The 22,220-nt window shown below is 31.5% G+C and overlaps 3 protein-coding genes across 3 annotated transcripts; 2 read left to right on the top strand and 1 right to left on the bottom strand.

Moving 5' to 3' along the window:
* Positions 1 to 2,115: 2,115 nt before the first annotated feature.
* On the top strand, positions 2,116 to 5,072 carry LOC131618009 (transcription factor bHLH18-like). Its single transcript, XM_058889280.1, has 4 exons — positions 2,116 to 2,245; positions 2,394 to 2,807; positions 4,255 to 4,632; positions 4,797 to 5,072. Exons 1-4 carry the CDS (start codon positions 2,198 to 2,200, stop codon positions 4,875 to 4,877), a joined length of 921 nt encoding a protein of 306 aa, XP_058745263.1. The 5' UTR covers positions 2,116 to 2,197; the 3' UTR covers positions 4,878 to 5,072.
* A 2,387-nt stretch (positions 5,073 to 7,459) lies between these two features.
* Positions 7,460 to 8,585, top strand: LOC131616131 (ATP synthase subunit delta', mitochondrial-like). The gene is made up of 2 exons (XM_058887383.1): positions 7,460 to 7,816; positions 8,039 to 8,585. Exons 1-2 carry the CDS (start codon positions 7,568 to 7,570, stop codon positions 8,381 to 8,383), a joined length of 594 nt encoding a protein of 197 aa, XP_058743366.1. The 5' UTR covers positions 7,460 to 7,567; the 3' UTR covers positions 8,384 to 8,585.
* Positions 8,586 to 14,505: 5,920 nt separating this feature from the next.
* LOC131618008 (putative clathrin assembly protein At4g02650) lies at positions 14,506 to 17,047 on the bottom strand. Its single transcript, XM_058889279.1, has 2 exons — positions 16,806 to 17,047; positions 14,506 to 16,457 (listed from the first exon to the last, which is right to left on the bottom strand). The coding sequence occupies exon 2, from the start codon at positions 16,395 to 16,397 to the stop codon at positions 14,619 to 14,621; it is 1,779 nt and encodes a 592-aa protein (XP_058745262.1). The 5' UTR covers positions 16,398 to 16,457; positions 16,806 to 17,047; the 3' UTR covers positions 14,506 to 14,618.
* Positions 17,048 to 22,220: the final 5,173 nt, after the last annotated feature.

Genomic DNA, 22,220 nt, shown 5'->3' with positions numbered 1-22,220 from the left:
AAACAAAGACCTAGAGTCTTTTCTTTCTTGAAAAGTTAAAATAGACATTATCCTCTCATTTTAAATTTAGTTCTATTAAAATAATTATTCTTTTTTGCGACGAATCTTTTTTTTGAGAAATTCATATTTACTCAGATAGAGGAGCAAGTTATCATAACCTGCTCTGGTTTCAATTGTAACTATAGAATTCAATCTAAGAGGGAGTGAGTAAGGATTTCCTTTTTATTTTTTCCAGGATTGAGTGTATGAACTTTGAATGAAAGTGCAGAAAAAAATAAAGCGTAAGAAAATTAAAGTGCTGCAAAATAAATGAACGCAAAGATTTATAATTATTCCTCTTATTAACTAAGGGTACATCTAGTTCCTTCACACCTTGAATGATTTTCCACTATGTTAGATCTTTGTACAAGCCTTGCACCAAGACCTCTATTACAATCTTCTAACATAAACACCAAACACTTGGTGGATTTTAAATCTTCCCGAATCAAAGGACATTTTCCACAAACACCGAATCCAAAGAACCATTTACAACAGAAAACTTATCACCAAAACCACGGTGATTAAGTTACAACACAGATTTTGAATAATCTTACGTATTTGAATCTTGAATGAATTCCAAGATAAAGTTTGATTTTTTATTTCAATGTTACAATTCAATAATATATAAATCTTAAGTGCTTAGAATATATTATGAAACTTTTATGAATAATTTGAAGGTTATGCAAAAAGTTTCCCATAATGGATGTTCAATTAAAAGCCCAAATACACAAAAGCCCAATAACATACTAATAATATAAGTTCTATTATTACTTCCTATTAATAACAATACTACTAATATAAATCATATAATACCCTTCTTTTATATAATATAAATCATATAATATTTAAAAAGTCTAAATTTATTTATAAAAGAGAATGCATGGAGTATTTATATATTAAAAGATGAAAATAAGTACAATTTAGAGACAAACCAAAACACCTAATGATAAATAACACAGACTTTGTTAAATTTATTCTAGGTAGGGATTTAGATTCTTTCTTCTTTTGGGTATATTCCAAACTAGTAATAATACTAAGAAAAGAAAATAGTCATGAATTACTAATTATACAACAAAAAGAAGTCCAAATACAGTAAGATTATCTTCATTCGACATAAAGACACAATCTATCAAAAAGTTGCTGGTGGGACGGGTCCAATTAGACTCAATAATTGTCTTAGTTGGTTTGATAATTACAGTATATTATTATCCATTTTCTGTCAAAAACAGTTTTCAAATTTCAATGCTTTCTTTTTTATAACCTCACTAACATTCTTACCAACTATCCATTATCCAAGGTTTTAAACCATTGTGAATTTTATTTTTAATAAAAAAATTATTCAGAATTTGTGTTTATTGATTACTAATAATTTATAGTTGATAAATTAATTAAACTGTTTAGTAAAATTAGCGGTTCAATTAATTGATAAATTAAAATAACTTAAAAAATATTTAATATATAATTATTTTATTTTAAATTAAATTAAATTATAAAAGGATGATAGTGAGTTTTATTTAAAATAATAAGGGCAAAATAGAAAGAAAAAATGATAAGCTATAAGTTAAAATGCAATTTGAAATAACGTCTGGAAAATAAGCTATAAGTCAGTAAAATAAGCTATAAGCTTGCGATAAAAAGACAGTTATCGAACTTATAAGCTATAAGCTCAAAAATTATCTTACCAAACAGAATCATAATATTATTAAAAATATATACATATACAATTATAGTTTAATAAATCAGAATATTTTAAATTGTCAAATTATAAAAGTAATTTAAAATTTACCGTCTGATTTGGTGGGATGCATGATTATCTGCTGGTGTAAAAATAATTTGACAATCCCCTTTCTCATACAATTATTGTAGACACAATTATACTATTAAGTTTTTGTTTTTATTTTATGTTCTTTCCTGCATTTAAAGCAAAATCAATTCAACACCACAAAAATTAAAAATAATTAAGCTATAATTAAATTTACAATCTATATAATGCTCATAGATATTATAATAACTTTTATGTTACATATGCAATTAAAGTTGAAGAAACTTTTATAATTAATTACCTGCAATTTTTGTTGCATATAAATAAGTTGCATCCAACATTATATCAAGTCATGAGAAAACTATTCTATAGTGCAAATTACTTAGTTTTTCAAAAATGAGCTATCAAATGGAAGAATTGCAAGAGAATTGGATTCCTCATTTGGTAATTAAATTTAATGTACTATATAGTTTGAAGTCTATGATGTCAAGTTACTTATATGTATATTATATCAAGTACATTTCTTTTAATATATAAACTATTGTTTTAACATATGAACTATTGTTTTTAATGTTATGAATTTTTGTTATAGGAAATGGATGGTGATAATTTCTTCAATCAACAAAACCATATGAAATATTTGCAGGAACAAATCTCATACCCTTCTTCTACTCTTGTTGAAGCTGCTTATAATAATAACACAAATTTTGAGAACCCTCTTGATGTTTTCATGGGAGATAGAACATGTCAATTCAACATGGTTGATATTCATGAAGATGCTGCAGAAAATAATATTCTATCCACTCACATTATGCCTTTGATTAATTCACCAATTGATCCTGCTTTTCAAAGTGCTCATCAAGTGAATCATGGTTTGAAGCCTATTAAGAGGAAGATTAGAACCACTTCTGAGACTGCTGAGCATATAGCTTCTGAGAGAAAAAGAAGATTAAAATTGACCAGGAATTTCATTGCACTTTCTGCTATAATTCCTGGCTTGAAGAAGGTATGTACATAAAAAGTTGCACATAATATTTATTTACTTAAATTTAGTATTGTTTTTGTTTATATTTACTCTTTCACGAAATTAATCCATCTATATTTTATTTTTTATTTTATTTTTAAAAAAATAATTAAAAAATACTTATATAACATAAATTAAAAAATTTAATTTCAACAAAATTATTTGTTTAAAGAATTTTGTAAATCACTTAAAACTATTATTTTCTTAAAAATAATAGATTTTTATTATAAAGACATGTTCATAAAAAATTGTGATGTTTTGTGTACAATTTTTTTAATAATCATCATAACAATTAAAGTTATTATAAGTGACATGACAATGATATGAAGGCCTATAGTGTTAATTTAAAGTAAATACAATCATTGATAAAAAAGTGGCTTCAATACCTTTTCTATAGTTTAATTTTATTTGAAAAAAATAGACATTTTTGAACATTTTTCAAACTATATATAAATAGGAAAATTAGTTTATGTAAAGGTGATATTGACGCGAGAGTAGCATGAAGATACATATTTTCACTTTATGTCATGTTATACCAAATAGACTATGTTGATTGAAGCCTTATAATTTTATAATGTATTTGTAAATTTATAAAAGCATGAGATTATTTTTTATTACTATTTATTTTGTGTTAATCCAATAAAATATCTCTCTCTTTAAATTTTGATATAATATTCTATATTGTTTTATTTGTTCGCTATTTTTAAGACTAAAATAAAAACAAGAAATATACTTGTATTGTATGAAAACAAATTTATATTTATATTTTTAAGAACAACTAATAAAAAGAGAAAAAATTTAAATTTTAAATTTTGTTTTAATTGGAATTATAGGGTAGTTATATTGTGTGATAATGAAGAAAGAAAAAACTTTATTTTTGTTTTTTAATTAATAAAAAAAATTATAATTGAATATGTGTAAAATCAAATGTTATGTCCGTGTCTATCTAAATATTTTTCTAAAAACAAAGCGCTTCATGAATTATTTAAAAGGTTTAGTTATTTTGTAATAGGTAGTTCAATAATTTTTAAATATGTATGGGAATCGATAATATTTCATAATTAAATATGAATTTGTCAATAATTTTAAATTGAAATATTTTTCACAAAAAATGTTAATGATTGAAAATCAGGACCTAGACTAAAAACTACAGTGGAAAATTATAAATTATTAAAAATATATATATGTATCCGAATAAATTTTTAATTCAAGGACCTAAATATAAATTATCGATAAGTTTGAGATTTATATACAAACTTTTTAAAAATTAGGAAATTTATCTCATAATTCATAGATAGTTTAGAGAATTCTAGAATAATTAATCTAGATGTATATTTTATATCCTCTTATTTTAAAAAAAAAATGAAATTTTAATTTTAATATTTTGTTACTTTGTTTTTGATGTTCTACTTTTTGTAAATGTGCACAGACAGAAAAGTCTTACATACTTCAAGAAGCAATCAATTATGTGAATCAACTTCAAGAACGTGTAAGAGAACTTGAAATTGAAAATGAAAAGATAAATATTGCATATTCAACAATGGTTGAAAAGAAACTACAAAACTCAACAACTTGTGAAGCAAATGTGGTTGATAATTATATATTCAATGATGAATTTGCACTGCCTGATGTTAGAGCAAGAGTCTCAGAGAAGAATGTGCTGATTTGTATTCAATGTGAGAGGATGCAAAATGATAATATGGTGCACAAAATATTGAGTTTGGTTACAAATCTTCATCTATCTATAACAAGTACCAACATTTTCCCATTTGGAGCTTCCACACTTCAAATCACAATTATTGCTCAGGTAAAAAATTGCAAATATAATTCTATTCTAATTACAATTGCAAATATAGATATCTAAATTTGATTTAGAGATTTTTTATTCAAAATATTAAGATTTTTTTATTTAATTAAAAATTTATTAATATTGTATTTGATGAAATCTGAAACTTTGCTTCTAATTTACAGATGAAAGACGAGTATAGCTTGACAATCAATGATTTGGTGAAAATCCTAAGAAAAGTAATATTGGAGTCAAATGGTGTTTAACTGTGACATTTGCTTGTTTGTTGAATATTAAGAGAAGTTCAGACCTTCTTTTCTTTTTGTCTTTTTTTTTCCCAAAAATAAATTGTAACATTGAGAATGATATATTTAAATCAGGATGTATTATATGAGAGATGAGATAGGTCACGGACTAAATGAGACCTAAAAGCAAGCTCAAAATCGATATATTTTATATTTTAGGTCAAATGTATTCTATTATCCTTTAATTTTGATGATTATAATATGTTAGTTCTCAAAAACATTGTATTAAATTAGTCCTTTAATCCAAATTGCTAAAAATAGATTTACGTGATAGTTTAATACAATTGATTTATTTCGTCTTAGTTATAGAATTGTTTGCAAGGTTAGTTGTTGATTTGTTATCGACCATTACGTTTACTTCTTCCTTTGTGCTTATCTTCATCTCAATCAATAAATAACGAGTCTACACTCCTTGACAAGTTGGATTGGAGGCTGAGATATACTGAGCCTCAAGAGAAGATGAGACCATCATTGTTTGCTTCTTGGAGCACCATAAAATTGGATAATTATACATCTTAAACACATATCCCATTGTGCTTCTTCTTCCCACTTTGTCTTTGCACCAATATGAGTCACAAAACCAGAAAACTTATCCCTCGAGCAATTAGATTTAAGAAATAAGATGCCATTATATATTGTACCTTTAAGACATCTCATGATCCTTTCAAGTGCTTTCATATCTGATAATTTAGGTCCCTGCATAAATCTTCTCAACACACTAATATAGTGACTTATCGGGTCTTGAATTGCAAGTGTACCTCAAGTTTCCCACTATTTACTTGTATAGAGTGATACTAACAACCTTTCCATCTTCATCTTTGCTTAATATTGAATTTACTTCCATAGGAGTACTTGCTGAGTTGCAATTCAACATATTAAATCTCTAAAAGAACATTGATGTTATCAAGCATGACATGGTCCCAGTGAATTCAAACATAAGAAATTAACTTTAGCATCTTAATTTAGTTTAATCAAATTCAATTCTCATGTTGAATTTGATATTCTCAATGTCATTATGAATATGTCTTGTGATGGGTAAATCATCCATATACAACCACACTATACTAGGATTATATTGATTTAGTCCTTTCACATGGATTCTAGATTCATTTTTACACTTGGAAAAACCAATCTACTTTCATCGGGTTTAGCTTCTAACCACAAATTCACGCATAAATCCCAAAATTCTCTCTTCTCTTGGGCATTTCGAGGAATTGGTAAGTTACCCAGATCATCACACTCAAGTATTATAACCATTAAAAAAATTAAGCAAAAAAAGTAAGATAAAAACAAGAATACCTAAATTTGTTGGTAGTCAAATGTTTAAAGCGTAAAACTTCAAGGACAACTTGGAAGAGAAGTTGAAAATACCCAAACTTTTAGGAATGGAGAACAAAGAAGAAGCGTTTGGTATTTATCCAATCAATGTTATGAAACTGCTAGGTACGTGGAATCAGTTTAGAGAGTCATCATGGTGAAGAGAGATAGAGAAAGAGAGCAAGAGAGAGAGAGAGAGAGGAAATCTCGTAAGATGTTTACAATAATTACTAGTTGAACACGCCATCACACTTCATTAGTCAGGGCGTAGGGGCGACCTCGTGACGGGTCAAAGTTGAGCTAGAACATAAGCTCAAAGATGAAATATATCATAGGATTCTTTATCTAAACATTCCCCCTTTCAGGTTTTATGCTTAGGGGATTTATGTACATCCCGAAATTTCTAGCTCAGTCGGGACATCTCTTAGAGTATTCCTCGATATGGTAGACCGAAGATGCAAGCATTTCCATAAAAAGCAAAGAGTCGAGTTGTTATCTATATGCCATGGTCACGTATGTGCTTGGGGATAAACACGTAGACCAACAAGTGTTGATTGTGGCCGGATGACCGGGTTGATAGTCCACCGAAACGGTAAAGAGGCAGCTTAAAGGTTGTATGAAGGTTACAAAACAAATGTCTAAACCGTTATAACTCATAATTAATGCTCGTTATTGAGGCGACGGACATTACCTCAAGCCCGTAAAATATAAGAAACATAAGGGCGACCCATTATGATTCATTGTTAAAGGAATCAGAGGGAGGGGATGAAAACTATATAAAGAACACCAAAGCAAATGAAAAAAGACAGACATTAGAGAAGAAGTCACACAACCAACTAATTTCCATACATTTGCAGCCTTCACTGAACAACACCAAGGAGGTTATCCAAACAGTGTTTTTTGCAAGAACAATATCTTTGAGATATCAATTAATGAGAATGCCGAATGCAATTTTAATTTTAATTTTAAATATCTAATAAAAGTGTATAAAATTTAAAATAAAAGAAGCACATGTGAATATTGAAAACTTTTCAAAATAAAAAAAAAAATGCATACAAAGTAATTTATTATTGTTTTATTTATTTTACTTTAAGGGAAAATGGATGCAGAGGAATTAGTGTGCCAAAGTAATAAAACTCAAGAAAATGGGTTCCAACCAAGTATTGGGCCGGGCTTTAGAATAACAAAGCCCACACATTGCTTTCAATTTTCCAACCATTCTATTCTCTCTCTCCCTCTCTCTCTCTGGTTTCACTTTCTCACGCTTACTCATTTTCTCTCTCTCCATTTTCTCTCCGACTTGCGACCCCGAGCGATCCAACCCCACCGTCACCATGTTCCGCCGCGCCACATCCACTTTCCTCTCCCGCGCCGCCACCACTCGCCGCTTCTCCACCGACGTGGCTACTCCCACCACCAATTCCAGTTTCGTTGAAGCGTGGAGGAAAGTTAGCCCCAATATCGATCCACCTAAGACGCCTCTCGAATTCCTCAAAACTCGTCCTCCAGTTCCTTCTACTATCCCTACCAAACTCACCGTCAATTTTGTTCTTCCTTATTCTTCTCAATTGGCCGCTAAAGAGGTATCCATTTTCATTTTCGATCTGTTCTCGTTTTTTTGTTTTTTATTTTATTTTATTATTATTGTTGTGCTTATTGATGTTGATTTGTGTTGCTGTTTTTGAAATTGTGATTATCTAATTTATTTTCTAATGCTGCAATCTAATTTATTTGGGTTTCATTGTCAACATTAAACAAATTTCTGAAATCCGCTTTCCTTGGAAATGACAATTTATATTTTATAGGTTGATAGTGTTATAATCCCAGCTACAACGGGTGAGATGGGTGTTCTCCCGGGACACGTCGCAACAATCGCCGAATTGAAACCCGGGGTCCTTACGGTACAAGAAGGGACTGATACAACCAAGTATTTTGTAAGCAGTGGTTTTGCATGCATCCATGCGAACTCTGTTGCTGATATTATTGCTGTAGAGGCTGTACCAGTGAATCAACTTGATGCAGACTTAGTGCAGAAGGGTCTTCAAGAGTTCACTCAGAAACTCAACTCGGCAACATCGGACTTGGAGAAAGCCGAAGCTCAGATTGGAGTTGATGTGCATAGCGCGCTCAACTCGGCTCTTACAGGCTAAGTATTCTAGTTGAACTTTACATTTTCAATTGGTTTTTTGTCTCGATGTAATCGAAGTTGCTGAACAACATTTTCAGCATGTATTCTGTGTAGAAAACTGAATTGATGAAAATAATATATTTCAACAGCTTCCATCTAGATCCAGGAAGTTGAGCAAGACTTTGAAATCAGAAACAAAAGCTTGATATATATTTTGGATCACAGGCATTACGATTTCAACTTCTTAAGCCATGCTTCTTTGCTGTTACTTTATTCGAATGGCCCATATTTTCGTATGCAACCTCTCCATGTTTCGTTTTGGTTATGCTGATGCATGAAGTTTCAATGAGCATTTCCCTACCCCTTATTAAGATGTGTTAATTAGTTGGTTAACTAGCTTTAACTAATTAGATTAACCATAACCAAATAGCATAGGTTTTCCCTCTTCTTTTCTATTTTTGAATTTGTATATAAACCTTTCCCTCACACTTTGTGTGGTTGAGTTCATTTCTCCAATTTTATCCAATCTTCTCATTTCTTCTTCTTGCTATTCAGTTACAATTTGTGGTTTGTTATGAACAATTTCCACTGTTTCAACATGGTATCATTCGCCATCAAGATCCATTTTCCGCATCGTTATCTCTGAATTTCATCCTTCTTGTTCTTCATCATGGCACCACCGCGGAATCCACCGTTGGATCCCCTTTCCGATCCTCATTCGCCGTTCTTCGTCCACCCCAGCGACGGTCCTAGCTCAGTCACGGTTTCTCCGAAGCTCACAGGATCTAACTACCATTCTTGGGCGCGATCTATGAAGAGAGCTCTTGGTGGAAAGATGAAGCTCGGTTTCATCGATGGAAGCCTTCCTCCTCCCATTGATCACTTTGATCCATCTTTTCGAGCTTGGAATCGCTGCAACATGTTGGTACATTCTTGGATTATGAACTCTGTTTCTGAATCTATCGCTCAATCGATCGTTTTCATGGAAAACGCAGTTGATGTGTGGAACGATCTTAAGGAGAGATTTTCGCAAGGTGACCTTATCCGTATATCTGAACTGCAACAAGAAATTTTCAATCTCAAGCAAGAAGACAAATCGGTAACTGATTTCTTCTCTAGTCTCAAGATTCTTTGGGAAGAACTTGATCTATACTTGCCTATGCCTATGTGTACATGTCGTATTCAGTGTGCTTGCGAAGCTATGCGAAGTGCACGTTCTAATCACAATCTGCTCCACATTATTAGGTTCTTAACTGGGTTGAATGATCATTTTGCTGTTGTTAAATCCCAAATCTTGTTGATGGATCCTTTGCCTTCAATCAACAAGATCTTTTCTATGGTCATTCAACATGAAAGACAATATCAGTTACCCACTCTGAATGATGAATCACATGCATTGATTAATGCTGCTGATAGTAAGAAATTTTATTCCAAATCCAATCCTTCCAAGACTGGGAATCGTGTGTGCACCTTCTGTGGCAAAACTAATCATACAGTAGATAACTGCTTCAAGAAGCATGGCGTTCCACCTCATATGCAGAAGCAGTTTTCCAATTCAGCACACAATGTTTCTTCAGAAGGCAATGATTCTGGACCTGCTCCCATCTCCCTTGACACAAAGAGTGGTAATACAGCTGTGACTCAAGATCAGTTCAATGCTTTAATGGAACTAATTCAGAAGTCTGGCCTTAATCAAGTTACAGGAAATGCTGCTTCAAATCAAGTCACTGCTGGTCATTCATCAGCAGGTAATGTTCATTCTCCTTCTTCATTCTCAACTTATAACCCTTGGATCATTGATTCAGGAGCTAGTGACCATATATGTGGGTCTGCTCATTGGTTTCATCATTACCATGCTATTTCCCCTATTAATGTTAGACTTCCTAATGGTCACTCATTACTTGCAAAATTCTCTGGCACTATTAAATTTTCCTCTGATTTCTCTGTCTCTAATGTATTGTTCATACCTGAATTTTCTTTAAATCTTCTCTCTGTGTCAAAGTTATGTGAATTTTCTAATTGCAATGTCAAATTTTCTGCATCTCAATGTTTCATTCAGGACAATACATCACTGAAGATGATTGGTTCAGCTGAAAGGAGGAATGGATTGTATTACTTGACTTTAGAAGATAAGCATTTACACACTGTTTCTAACCTTGTATCAACCACTATTACTTCCTTACCTAATAGAGCTCTTTGGCATTTTAGGTTAGGCCATTTATCCCCAAATAGGTTGACAACTTTACATTCCATGTATCCATTCATTGTTATAAATAATAAAGATGTTTGTGATGTGTGTCATTATGCTAGACAAAGAAAACTCCCATATTCTGTTAGCACTAGTAGATCTTTGCATCCTTATGATATGATTCATTTTGACATTTGGGGGCCTCTAGCTGTGAAATCTTTACATGATCATTCTTATTTTTTGACTGCTGTTGATGATTGTAGTAGATTTACATGGATTACCCTAATGAAATCTAAGTCTGAAACAAGGCAGCATGTCATTCACTTCATTACTTTTCTTGAAAAACAATATGGAGCTAAAGTCAAGACTGTCAGAACTGACAATGGACTTGAGTTTAGTATTCCTGAATTTTTTGCATCTAAAGGTATTGTGCATCAAACTAATTGTGTGGAATCTCCACAACAAAATGGTAGAGTGGAGCGAAAACATCAACATCTTTTGAATGTAGGTAGAGCATTGCTTTTCCAATCAAAGTTACCAAAGAAATTCTGGTCTTATGCCATCTTACATGCCACATTTATCATAAATAGATTACCTACTCCTGTTCTTAACAATCAATCACCTTATTCTATCATACATAATGAAATCCCTGATTTACATTCCCTTAAAGTTGTTGGCTCTTTAGCTTTTGCATCCACACTGCATAATCACAGAACCAAACTCGAGCCCAGAAGTAGAAAATGTATCTTCATTGGATACAAAAATGGTATGAAAGGTGCTGTTTTATATGATATGCACAGTCATGAAGTTTTTGTCTCTAGGAATGTTGCACATTTTGAACATGTATTTCCTTATCAAAGTGACCATAACCCTCATTGGGATTACCATGTTCATAATGATATTCAAAACTCACCTACAAGCTCTCAACCTAATGTCCAAGTTGAGTCTCCCACTGCATCTGATTTCCAACCTAATGTCCAAGTTGAGTCTCCCACTGCATCTGATTTCCTTGTTAATTCTCAAGCAAATACTCATACTGATCCTCCACCACTTCATAATCATTCAAATTCCAACCACCCTAAACCCTCTAAAGATTCCATTGAACTTTCTTCACAAGATAATACTACTGATCCTGCATTGTTCCAAAACAACCAATCTTTGACTCAACAAAATCATACACATCTTGAAACATCTCATTCCAACAGAAACTTAGAAACTGTAACACATACAGAACCTGTTGATGATCATGTCATTACACCATCTCAAAATTCCAGACCTGTTAGATACAAATGTGCACCTGCTTATCTTTCAGATTATGTGTGCAATTCCTCACTCAATTCAGCTGGCAAATCATCTTCAGGTAACACAAATATCTCTTATCTGATTTCTAAATTCGATTCTCTTTCTAATTTGTCTGAGTCCCATCGTGTCTTTGCATCTTCTATTTTGCATAATACTGAGCCAAAGAATTATAAAGAAGCATGCTTATCTGATCACTGGATTAAGGCTATGGCATCTGAATTAGAGGCATTAAACAAGAATCGAACTTGGAACATAGTTGACTTACCACCTCATGTCAAGCCAATTGGAAGTAGATGGGTGTTTAAAGTTAAACATAAGGCTGATGGCACTATCGAGAGATACAAAGCCAGATTAGTGGCAAAAGGGTACAACCAGATCGAGGGTCTGGATTTTTTTGACACTTTCTCTCCAGTAGCAAAGCTGACCACAGTTAGAACTCTCCTGGCTGCAGCTGCCATTCATGGTTGGTATCTTCATCAGCTTGATGTTAACAACGCATTCTTGCATGGTGACTTGCAAGAAGATGTATACATGACCATACCAGAAGGGGTTCCTTGTGACAAGCCTAACCAAGTTTGCAAATTGGTGAAAAGCTTGTATGGTTTGAAACAGGCCAGTCGTAAATGGTATGAAAAGTTGACTTCCCTTCTCATTCAACAAGGTTACAAACAGTCTAACTCTGATTACTCCTTATTCACTCTCCAAAATTCCAAGTGTTTCAATGCAATTTTAGTATATGTTGATGATATAATTCTGGCTGGGAATTCCATGGATGAGTTTGATAAGATCAAGACTTGTTTGGATACTAATTTTAGCATAAAAGACTTGGGACTGTTAAAGTACTTCCTTGGCTTAGAAGTTGCTCATTCAAAGGAGGGTATTTCCTTATCCCAAAGAAAATACTGCCTTGATCTGTTACATGAATCGGGTCTACTTGGTTCTAAACCGGCAGCCACACCACTTGACTCCTCCATCAAACTACATGCTGACAGTGGCAAACTCTTTGATGATATTGGCTCTTATCGTAGATTGATTGGCCGTCTCCTTTACCTGAACACAACTAGACCTGACATCACTTATGCAACTCAGCAACTTAGTCAATTCCTCCATAAACCAACCATGGTTCACTATCAAGCTACTTGCCGTGTGTTGCGTTACTTGAAAGGCAGTCCTGGAAGAGGACTTCTATTTTCCAGAAATTCTGAGTTCCAAATCCTTGGCTTTTCTGATGCAGATTGGGCAGGCTGCCTGGACTCACGGAAATCTATTTCTGGCTATTGTTTCTTTCTAGGTTCTTCTCTCATCTCATGGCGAGCCAAGAAGCAACAGACAATTTCCAGATCTTCTTCCGAAGCTGAATATCGAGCGCTTTCTTTTGCCACCTGTGAATTGCTCTGGCTGACTTTCTTATTGAAAGAATTGCACATAACATGTTCTAAGCCACCGGTCCTATACTGTGATAGCCAAAGTGCCCTGCATATCGCCTCCAATCCTGTTTTTCACGAGCGCACCAAACACTTGGAGATAGATTGTCATTTGGTTCGCGAAAAACTTCAGCAAGGCTTGTTGCGGCTGCTTCCTATCTCAACGCATGATCAGCTGGCAGATTTTCTTACCAAAGCATTGCCGGTCGCTGTTTTTAATAAGTTTGTTTCCAAGCTTGGCATGATCAATATTTACCATGCTTAGCTTGAGAGGGGCTATTAAGATGTGTTAATTAGTTGGTTAACTAGCTTTAACTAATTAGATTAACCATAACCAAATAGCATAGGTTTTCCCTCTTCTTTTCTATTTTTGAATTTGTATATAAACCTTTCCCTCACACTTTGTGTGGTTGAGTTCATTTCTCCAATTTTATCCAATCTTCTCATTTCTTCTTCTTGCTATTCAGTTACAATTTGTGGTTTGTTATGAACAATTTCCACTGTTTCAACACCCCTTTCCTTTCGACATAATGTTCCATAGGCCTATATCCTATTCTCAGGCTCAAAGCCAGAAACTAATACCCTCAAGGAAAGTACTCAATCCTAGTGTTAATTAAGATCATTTCAGATTAAGAAAATGCTCATTAAGCTAGTCAAAATAGAAGTTGTTTTGGTTAGCTTCTTCAGAAAATATTTTTAACTGTTTTTTTTATAATAAAAGTGATTTTTACAGTACCAAAACTTTTTTAAAATTTTTTACTTTATAAAAATTCTAAAAAGTAATCTCTAAATTATTAAATATCAATATATCTTTCGTTTTATTAAAAAAACTAAAAATTAATCTCTAAAATAATAAATATCAATATCTCTTTTAGCAGACATTTACTTAATTTAAATGAAAATAATGAGTTAGATCTAGAACATTTGCCGTATTATATATATTCAACTAATATATGAAATAATTTTAAAGTCAATAATTATTTTCAATAAAAATTAGCTTTTTTATAAAAAAAATAATTAATAATTGTCCTACATTCCTACATAGTTTCAAAGGTAAAATTTAACTTCTTCAATTTATTGTTTTGTTTATTTTATTTAATATACAAAAAGTTAATAATCCAAAAATGGTATTCAAAGAAAGAGCAAAAGTTATACTACTATTAATTAATTATGTGTAGTAACATAGTGAACTTCATTTTCACTTTTACGTGTGATCAAATTGTAAGAAGCTTATAAACAAGTTGTTTTATAGTTGTCCAATTTAGTTTTACTTCACATTGGAAAGAAGGGAGAAGAGGGAGAAAGAGTTAGGTTAGTACAAACTAATAAAACATTATTCCTAGTTAATGATAATAATTCCCATAATGATTTTGTTGATACCCTCCCATGTAGAAATTATTAGGTTGTTGTTGTTGTTGTTGTGTTTGAAATCCAACATGTCCTTGTATTCCACTTTTTGCATATTGCTGCCACATTGCTTGTTCATCAAGTAACAACCTTTGCCTTTTCTCGATCTCCGACATTTGCACATAAGCTGGTGGTGCCAAAGCCATTGATGCTGCAAATGGATCTTCATAACCATTCCTCGATGTTTGCGGCGCCGGCAATGCTAACATTGGTGATGCTGAAACTCTTGCAACACTACTAGCACTTCCATAACCGTTCATTCCTTGCATCGTTGCTACATTTCTTGTTGATGATTGTTCATACATGCTATCCAATAACAATGTGTCAAATCCACCACCTAATGATGGTTTCTGATTCGGTAAATTACTACTTGATTGAACTAGTGATGTTTCCCAATCAGATTCATCATCAAAAGCTTGCCATGGAAGAGCTTCTGCTGTTGTTTTTGTTGTTGATAATTCACCATCAAATAATGCTAATGCTAGTTTGTTCTCATTATAATCTTGTTTTGTCATCATATTATCACCTAAACCTAACAAATCACCTTCTGTTTGAACTATGTTTTCTTCCTTTATCTCCTTTTCTTGTTCTTTCTCTTCCTTCACAACTTCTTTTATCGGTTCTTCATTGAATTCTTCCGGGGCCGGAAGTGCTTTGATTTCATTCATCATATCCATTTCTATTTCTTTTTCTTCTTCTTTTTCTTTCGGTTTTTCTTGTGTATTCATTTTCTCTTTTAAAGATGACCTGTCTTTGATGAACTTCTCAACGAGTTCCAATTTCTTTGTTGTGACTTTTTCAATATGTGGATACTCCGAAGAACGTCCGATTCCAATACTTTTGGACCAGATATAAAATAATTCGAGTTCATCGTATTGTTTTCCGATACGACAGAAAATGTCATAAACCTTATAACATTCTTGTATTTCTATCTCAGTGAAACGATCAATGAAGATACCTAGTATTTCTGTCATGTCATGATATATTTGAAAACTTTCCTTCACAATTGGGTAGAGTGCCACTATCACAATTCTATGAGTCTTTGCTCTACCCGTGGGACGACAAGCCATAAAACGCTCAAGCAACAACTGCAAATGCTGCATTTTGGAAAAGAGTTGTTCGGTCTTCATTTCACACAATGGCATTGATTTCACAACAATTTCTCCATTTTTATCTCTTTCTTTTTCTTTCGATTGTTCTTCCTCGTCTTCATCATGCGAAAACCTACCACTTCTTCCACGCCTATGTTGCATCTTATACTCAATCCTTTCATCTAGATACAACGCATACGTGCGAACAAACGAAGAGTAATCCCACGAATTAGACTTAGACTTATCCCTAAAATCACACATGTTTAGAAGTCGAGTTCCGCGTCTAGTTGAGAAGAATATCTCTTGTTCATAAGCCGGATCACCTTCAGATATCAACCTTTGAATCAAAACAAGTGTTTTCAAAGCAACCGTCCAACTACTCGTTTTACTCAAACGCTTAGCGAGAGTGTTGACACAAGCACTTATAAACGCGCGTGAGTAACATGTTAGGCTTAGAATCTCTCTAACGTGTTTCTCGTCCGCTGGATTTTCCGCGTGTTTTGTTGCTTTCACAATGGCAACTTCAAGGTCACCTAGTGAAGAGCTGCTTCCAACTTTTGCTAGGCTTATGCTTGTTTGATCCTTCACTGCTCCAATGGCTCTTCTTAATGTACTTTGTGACATTGTTTTTTTTAAGGATCAATTTCACTTGTTTGATTAGGCTCTCAAGTTCTTGAAAGTGACCTGAAAAATGAAGAAAAAAAAATTTGCACACAAGTCATTTTAAATTATTCCAACTTCTCACTCAAGTTTTATAATCATACAATTTAGTTCGTCAAACTAGCAAAATTTAAAAACAATATCTAAAATTCAAAATCTTCTGTTACATTGGTCTCTATAAAAAAAATTTCAGAGGCAAAATTATCAAATATAAAAATACTGGAGATTGGAAATTTTTTATTATAATAATTATTTTGAAGTTTTCTTAATTATACTATATTACAATTTCAATTATTACATCAACTTTACTAATTACAAATTTTATTAACATTAACAAAAAAAACTGGAAAGAATCATAAAAAGAGAATGCACCTGCTTATGAAGAAAATGTTACAAACCCAAGTAGCACAATAAGATATGTGAAATGGGTGTGACCTTAATGCCAAATATTGAGAAGGAAAATGAACAAGAAAATTAATGCCAAATATTGAGAAGGAAAATGAACAAGAAAAGAAAGGCTTTTGATTATTATTATTATTTCTGTTTCAACCTTTTCTTCTCTTGTTTCTTCTCCGTTCTCTCTGATTCTTTCTGGGTTAAGGAAGGAGTTATGATCAAAACTCAAAATGGCCAAACAATAAACCAATTTTGTAGCATTAAAATGTGGGGAAAGATATGAGTTGTCATCACATATCTTTGACCTTTTCAAGGGATATGTCACCAACTTAAATAAATTCTAAAATTTCCCTCTTTTTTTCCAATATTTTAATTATTTTTCATATTTAAAAGCAAAAATGTGTATAATAAAGTTGTTTTTATTATGATGTTATGTCACATATTTAGAGCTAATCCAACATATTTAAAGATTTATAATAAATCGGGCAAAAACATATTTATAATTAATTTAAATATTTATAAGAATATATTTTAAAGCTTTTTTGAGGTTTATAATTTTAAATTAAGATTTTAGGCTTATAATGGTATGCCAGCCTTTTTATATTTTTCACAACAAAAAAAAAATAATAATCAAAACCTTTTGTTGTATTAAAATATATCATAAAATACAATATTTTATATTTCCTCAATCCATATATGGTTTGAATTATTAACGGGGGATTACTCGTATATACCATATGTCTTACTCATATATCTTGGCAAAATTTAAAAAATATTTTCATAATTTAGATTTTAAAATTTAAACACACTAAATACAAAAATAACTTTGAAAATAAGCTAAAATATAGATAAAGTATTTGTTTGGAATTTGAAATCCAAATTAACAACATATGGAAATTAAAATTCAAACACGCTTCAACAGACTACTCACACATAATATCGGAATCAGATACATTCAAAGTTAAAGAATTTGTCTGAATTTCAAAATTCAAAGTATGATATATTATCATAAAAAACAAAAATAATTTTAAACAAAATATGAAGATTATAACTTAACATAAATCTTTGCTAGCACACGAACATAATACATAAAATATATATTTGTTAACCTTAATATAACATGATGTTAATCACCAACTAATAATTCAAGACGTTTCAACATCTTTAGAATATCGTTGGTCGTTTTTGCAATTATCGCATCCACCTCAATTAGATCCTTATTTGCATAACGATAAAATGTACTTCGCATAACGCTTACATCTACATTTGTCTTTTGCTCAAACTTATTGAACTTGATCTTCCCTTCGTTATCAATCGAGGGTGAACGACGCTCGATATTAACCACTATTTAATTGTTTGAGTAGTGCAAGAGATTCTCTAGTTTGGATTTCCGATCTACAAGAGAGGTTTCCTATATGATCCTAAATTCAAAAGGAGATCTCACGCCGTTGAAGTAAACACACAATATTTTTCTATTTTCGTTTATTTTTGTTAACAAAATATGAGACATATTTATATAAGTTTTAGATGAATATGGACCATACAAAAAGCAATGTCTCAGAGATGAATTCGAATTTCAATTTTCAAATTCATTCTATTATGTGCGAAATAACACAAAAAGGGGTTTGTCCGATTACTAAAATTTGGAGACACCCCTTTTTTAGAATACATATGGGGTTTCTCTAAAATTTGAAATCCAAATTCACCCTTACATAGGCCAACTTACGGAACATGTTTTAGCAAACACTAATTACTTTTATGATATACAAAATGTCTCATAGCAAACAAAAAAATGCTACTTGAGAGGATTTACAACCATTTACCAACCTTTATGGTTGAACCGACCATGAGGACAATGTCAATATTCTGGTGGAGAGTAATGATAGGTTTGGATAAGGGGTGGTTTTATTACATATATGGCCCATTCAAAAGTTCATGAAAAAATGGGTTGACCCAATAAACAAGCCCAATCTCCACATGTGGAAAATACAGAAGAGAATGCTATTGAGCAAAGACGTCGCAAGAAGCCTACATGGTCGTGTGACTTCATCATGACAATTCTCGAGTGATAGAGAGGAATAAAAAAATTGGTTACAAGGCTAGCAAATTTAAAAGAAAGGTAGTATTGTTATTCTGATGATTGCTTGATTGGTATATAAAAAACCTAATTGTATTGTTTAAGTTATGCTTGATTTCAGTTATTGTAGTCAGGATTTTGACGCTAACTCTAATAACGCGTCTTCTGGTCTTTTTTTTTTTTAAACTGAAAAATATATTAAAGAAAAGAAAGAAGAAATACAAAATACACAAGGAGGGACCAAACCAAGATCGCTTAAAAGCAAAGCCTAAACCTCTAATCACCATATTCTCATCCGTTGGCATCCTATTATGATGGATTCTCCAAACAAACATAGATTGAGAAGGAGAAACCCCCTTATCCCAAAAAACCGAGTTGGCATTCAAGGAGGCATTGGAATTCTGCCTATGAATGGAGGAACCCCCTTCTTGTCTAAGTTTCAAGCAAATAAGATTTTTTTGTATAAGTTAAAAAAGCTGATTTGTTTCACAGTTTGTAAGTTAAGGTAAAAGAAAAAAAAAAGTTAATGAGAGTAACATGATTTGTGAATCAGTTGAATAATTAAAAAATTTAACTAATTAGATGAAAAATTACAAAAAAAGACGCAGCGTGGCCCTATGCTAGTAAATTATAAAGGAAATAATATTAATAGTAATTACTTGTTATACTAAATGGTATATAATTTTGAACCAGAACTACATATAAATAAACTAAATTAAAAAAATGAGTTTCAATTGCATTATATCATTGAGTTTCTCCTTGATAAAAATTCGTAGTAACATTGAGAAGCACATTCGCACGTGTAATTCTTCTCCTGGTTTGGAGTTAAAGAGACCGCACGTGTAAGGTGCAATAACTAAGAAGAGGTGTTATATAGGTGACCGGGAAATCCGGGCAGTTGTAGTGGACCCGTGAATGTTAACGTTATCAAAAAACAATAGTTGAGTGGGTCCCACTTTTGAATGTATTTGTCGAGTTCTCGTTTTCGTGGGTCCCTTGCCGCGTCAGCTCCAGGTTTGCTTTTTTCAACTTGTTAGCAAAAAATGAATTCACAAAACAAGACAAACTTTTACACTCAAAGAAAATACAACTCTCTAGTCATGTTACATCATTTTCAATTTTCATATATTATTTTCATATACTTATACTACTAGTATTAATAGTATATTTGAAAAGATTGTTAATGTCAAACTTTGTATAAATGTCACATGTATTTTATGTTAATTAAATACAATATTATGCACACAAATATTATATTATAAAAGAGAGTAATTGATATTATTACTATTTTTAAATTAATATAGGTTATGTTAACTCGTCTCTTAAATGTATAATAAACAATTAAGAATATCTTTAATTTGAAAATGAGAAAATCAGATTATTGTACCAATTGAACTTGTATTCGATCAAAATAGATGACATCTGACCTTACTTTTTTCGAATCATATTTCATTCTCTCGACCATGTGTTAGACAAAACTAAACAAACATTCCTTCAGTAATACTAAATAAAATAATATCACAAATATTAAATAAAATAACATCACAAAAATCAAACACAACTAATAACAAATATAATAATACGTTATTTCCGTGTTAAAGTTATCAATAATCTCTGTCAATTACGTTATTTTGTTAAACTAAGAGTGAAAATTTAATATAATTTATACTACGAAAATTCACAAGTGGTGACTGAAATTATCATTCCATATAGATTGTTTTAACATCTATAAAACTAAGGTGATTATACTTGTTATTAGATAAATAAATGATATAGTAAAAAGCAAGGGGGGTACACATAGCACAATTGGATTGATTATCCGGTTATTGGAGAATTTGAATAAACTAACTAATGGTGATGATTCAAATTAGAGAAACTATTAAGCCCATCTCCCCATTTAATCCTTTGTCTTTTTTTTTATGTGGTTAGTTCAAGCCTTAACTTATAAAAATTCTTCTTATATCACAACTATTTTTAAGATAGTCATGTACGATGTTTTGCTGCAACCCGCTTCGTATGAGTATGATCTTCAATGTCATATGCAAAGTCGTACTTGAAAAAGGTTAAATTGAATGTAAAATACGTATGCCACAACTTCGTATATCCGATGTCTAGTGATTAAAAACAACCTCCCAATAATATTTAATTCCAATAGTTTATCATTAGTTCTCAAAGTTTTTAAATAAGGATAAAAAGTTTATCATTACAGACATCATATCTAAATAGATCACATGATTCACACTAATACGGGAAAATTCATGTTAGGGAAACTTAATCTAAGAGAGTTAGTCATTCATTCTTAAGAGATTCATTGAAAATTCAATGTAAAGAAAACAATTATACATTGCAAATGATGAGGGTTAAAACCCTTATGATTCATTGTCTTCTCTTATGTAACAATGCTTCAAATAGTGTCTATTCTCTCATAAAATTCGAAACTCTAACAACTTAAAGTGTTTGGCGTTTCGGTTTATAGAAAAATTATGTTCTCACAAAATCACGCCACACTCCCCTAGTGTTACGCCTTGATTTTGCGATGTTGGTGATGTGGTAACATTGTGATCTTAAAAAATTGTGTTGCGCTTCTTATTTTAAGCTTCGCGATATTTTTAATTATGAATTGTTATTTTCATGCTCCAAATTATGTCGCCCTTTCCAATCTTGTTTGAGGAATTTTTCTTCTTTTCTTCAAATTCGTGTGTCCAAGTCCATTTATTCTTTCGTTATCCTAATTTCCGCTGTGAAATACCACAATTTTCCTGGTTAGAATTATTTTGACACAAATTAATCTTATTTATGATTCTTTAAATTCTTTATTAAAATTGAGAGAAACTTAAATAAATTATAATTAAAAAAACTTAAAATGAATGCAAATTATACAAAAACACACAATGACAATCTCTCAACAATTAAAAATCACATGTAAAAATGATGAAACTCTTATTAAAAAAGAGAGATTAAAATTGATAACATAAATTTTTCAAAAATCAAAGTTTGAAAAAAATTTCTAAAGTAATTAAATGTAAAATTGATAACATGAAATTATTTTTTACTTAAAATATTTCTTTGAAATTTTCTTGAATGTGGAAAATAGGGCTAATGATTTGTGAATAGTTTTACTATATATATAGTATTTTTTTTTGTTTGGTTTCAAGCTTTATTATATTGTTTTTATATTATATACTCCTTCCTCCAAGTATAATATTTTTATTATTAATATACCATATACTAATATATTGTATACTATACTATGTGCTCTACTCTATACCGTCCATTTTGTGTGAACCTTTCCTTATTTAATTCCCCATTTTCCT

Source organism: Vicia villosa, linkage group LG7 (genome assembly GCF_029867415.1).
Source record: "Vicia villosa cultivar HV-30 ecotype Madison, WI linkage group LG7, Vvil1.0, whole genome shotgun sequence".
In the NCBI taxonomy this organism is placed as follows: domain Eukaryota; kingdom Viridiplantae; phylum Streptophyta; class Magnoliopsida; order Fabales; family Fabaceae; genus Vicia; species Vicia villosa.
This window is presented reverse-complemented; position numbering and strand designations above follow the sequence as displayed.

Excerpts from the sequence above, each read along its gene's own strand:
- LOC131618008 (XM_058889279.1), bottom strand. The coding sequence starts at position 16,397 with ATGTCACAAAGTACATTAAGAAGAGCCATTGGAGCAGTGAAGGATCAA.
- LOC131618009 (XM_058889280.1), top strand. The coding sequence starts at position 2,198 with ATGAGCTATCAAATGGAAGAATTGCAAGAGAATTGGATTCCTCATTTG. Across the intron at positions 2,808-4,254 it reads TAATTCCTGGCTTGAAGAAG|ACAGAAAAGTCTTACATACT; the intron begins GTATGTACATAA and ends AAATGTGCACAG. Across the intron at positions 4,633-4,796 it reads AAATCACAATTATTGCTCAG|ATGAAAGACGAGTATAGCTT; the intron begins GTAAAAAATTGC and ends TCTAATTTACAG.
- LOC131616131 (XM_058887383.1), top strand. The coding sequence starts at position 7,568 with ATGTTCCGCCGCGCCACATCCACTTTCCTCTCCCGCGCCGCCACCACT. Across the intron at positions 7,817-8,038 it reads CTCAATTGGCCGCTAAAGAG|GTTGATAGTGTTATAATCCC; the intron begins GTATCCATTTTC and ends TATATTTTATAG.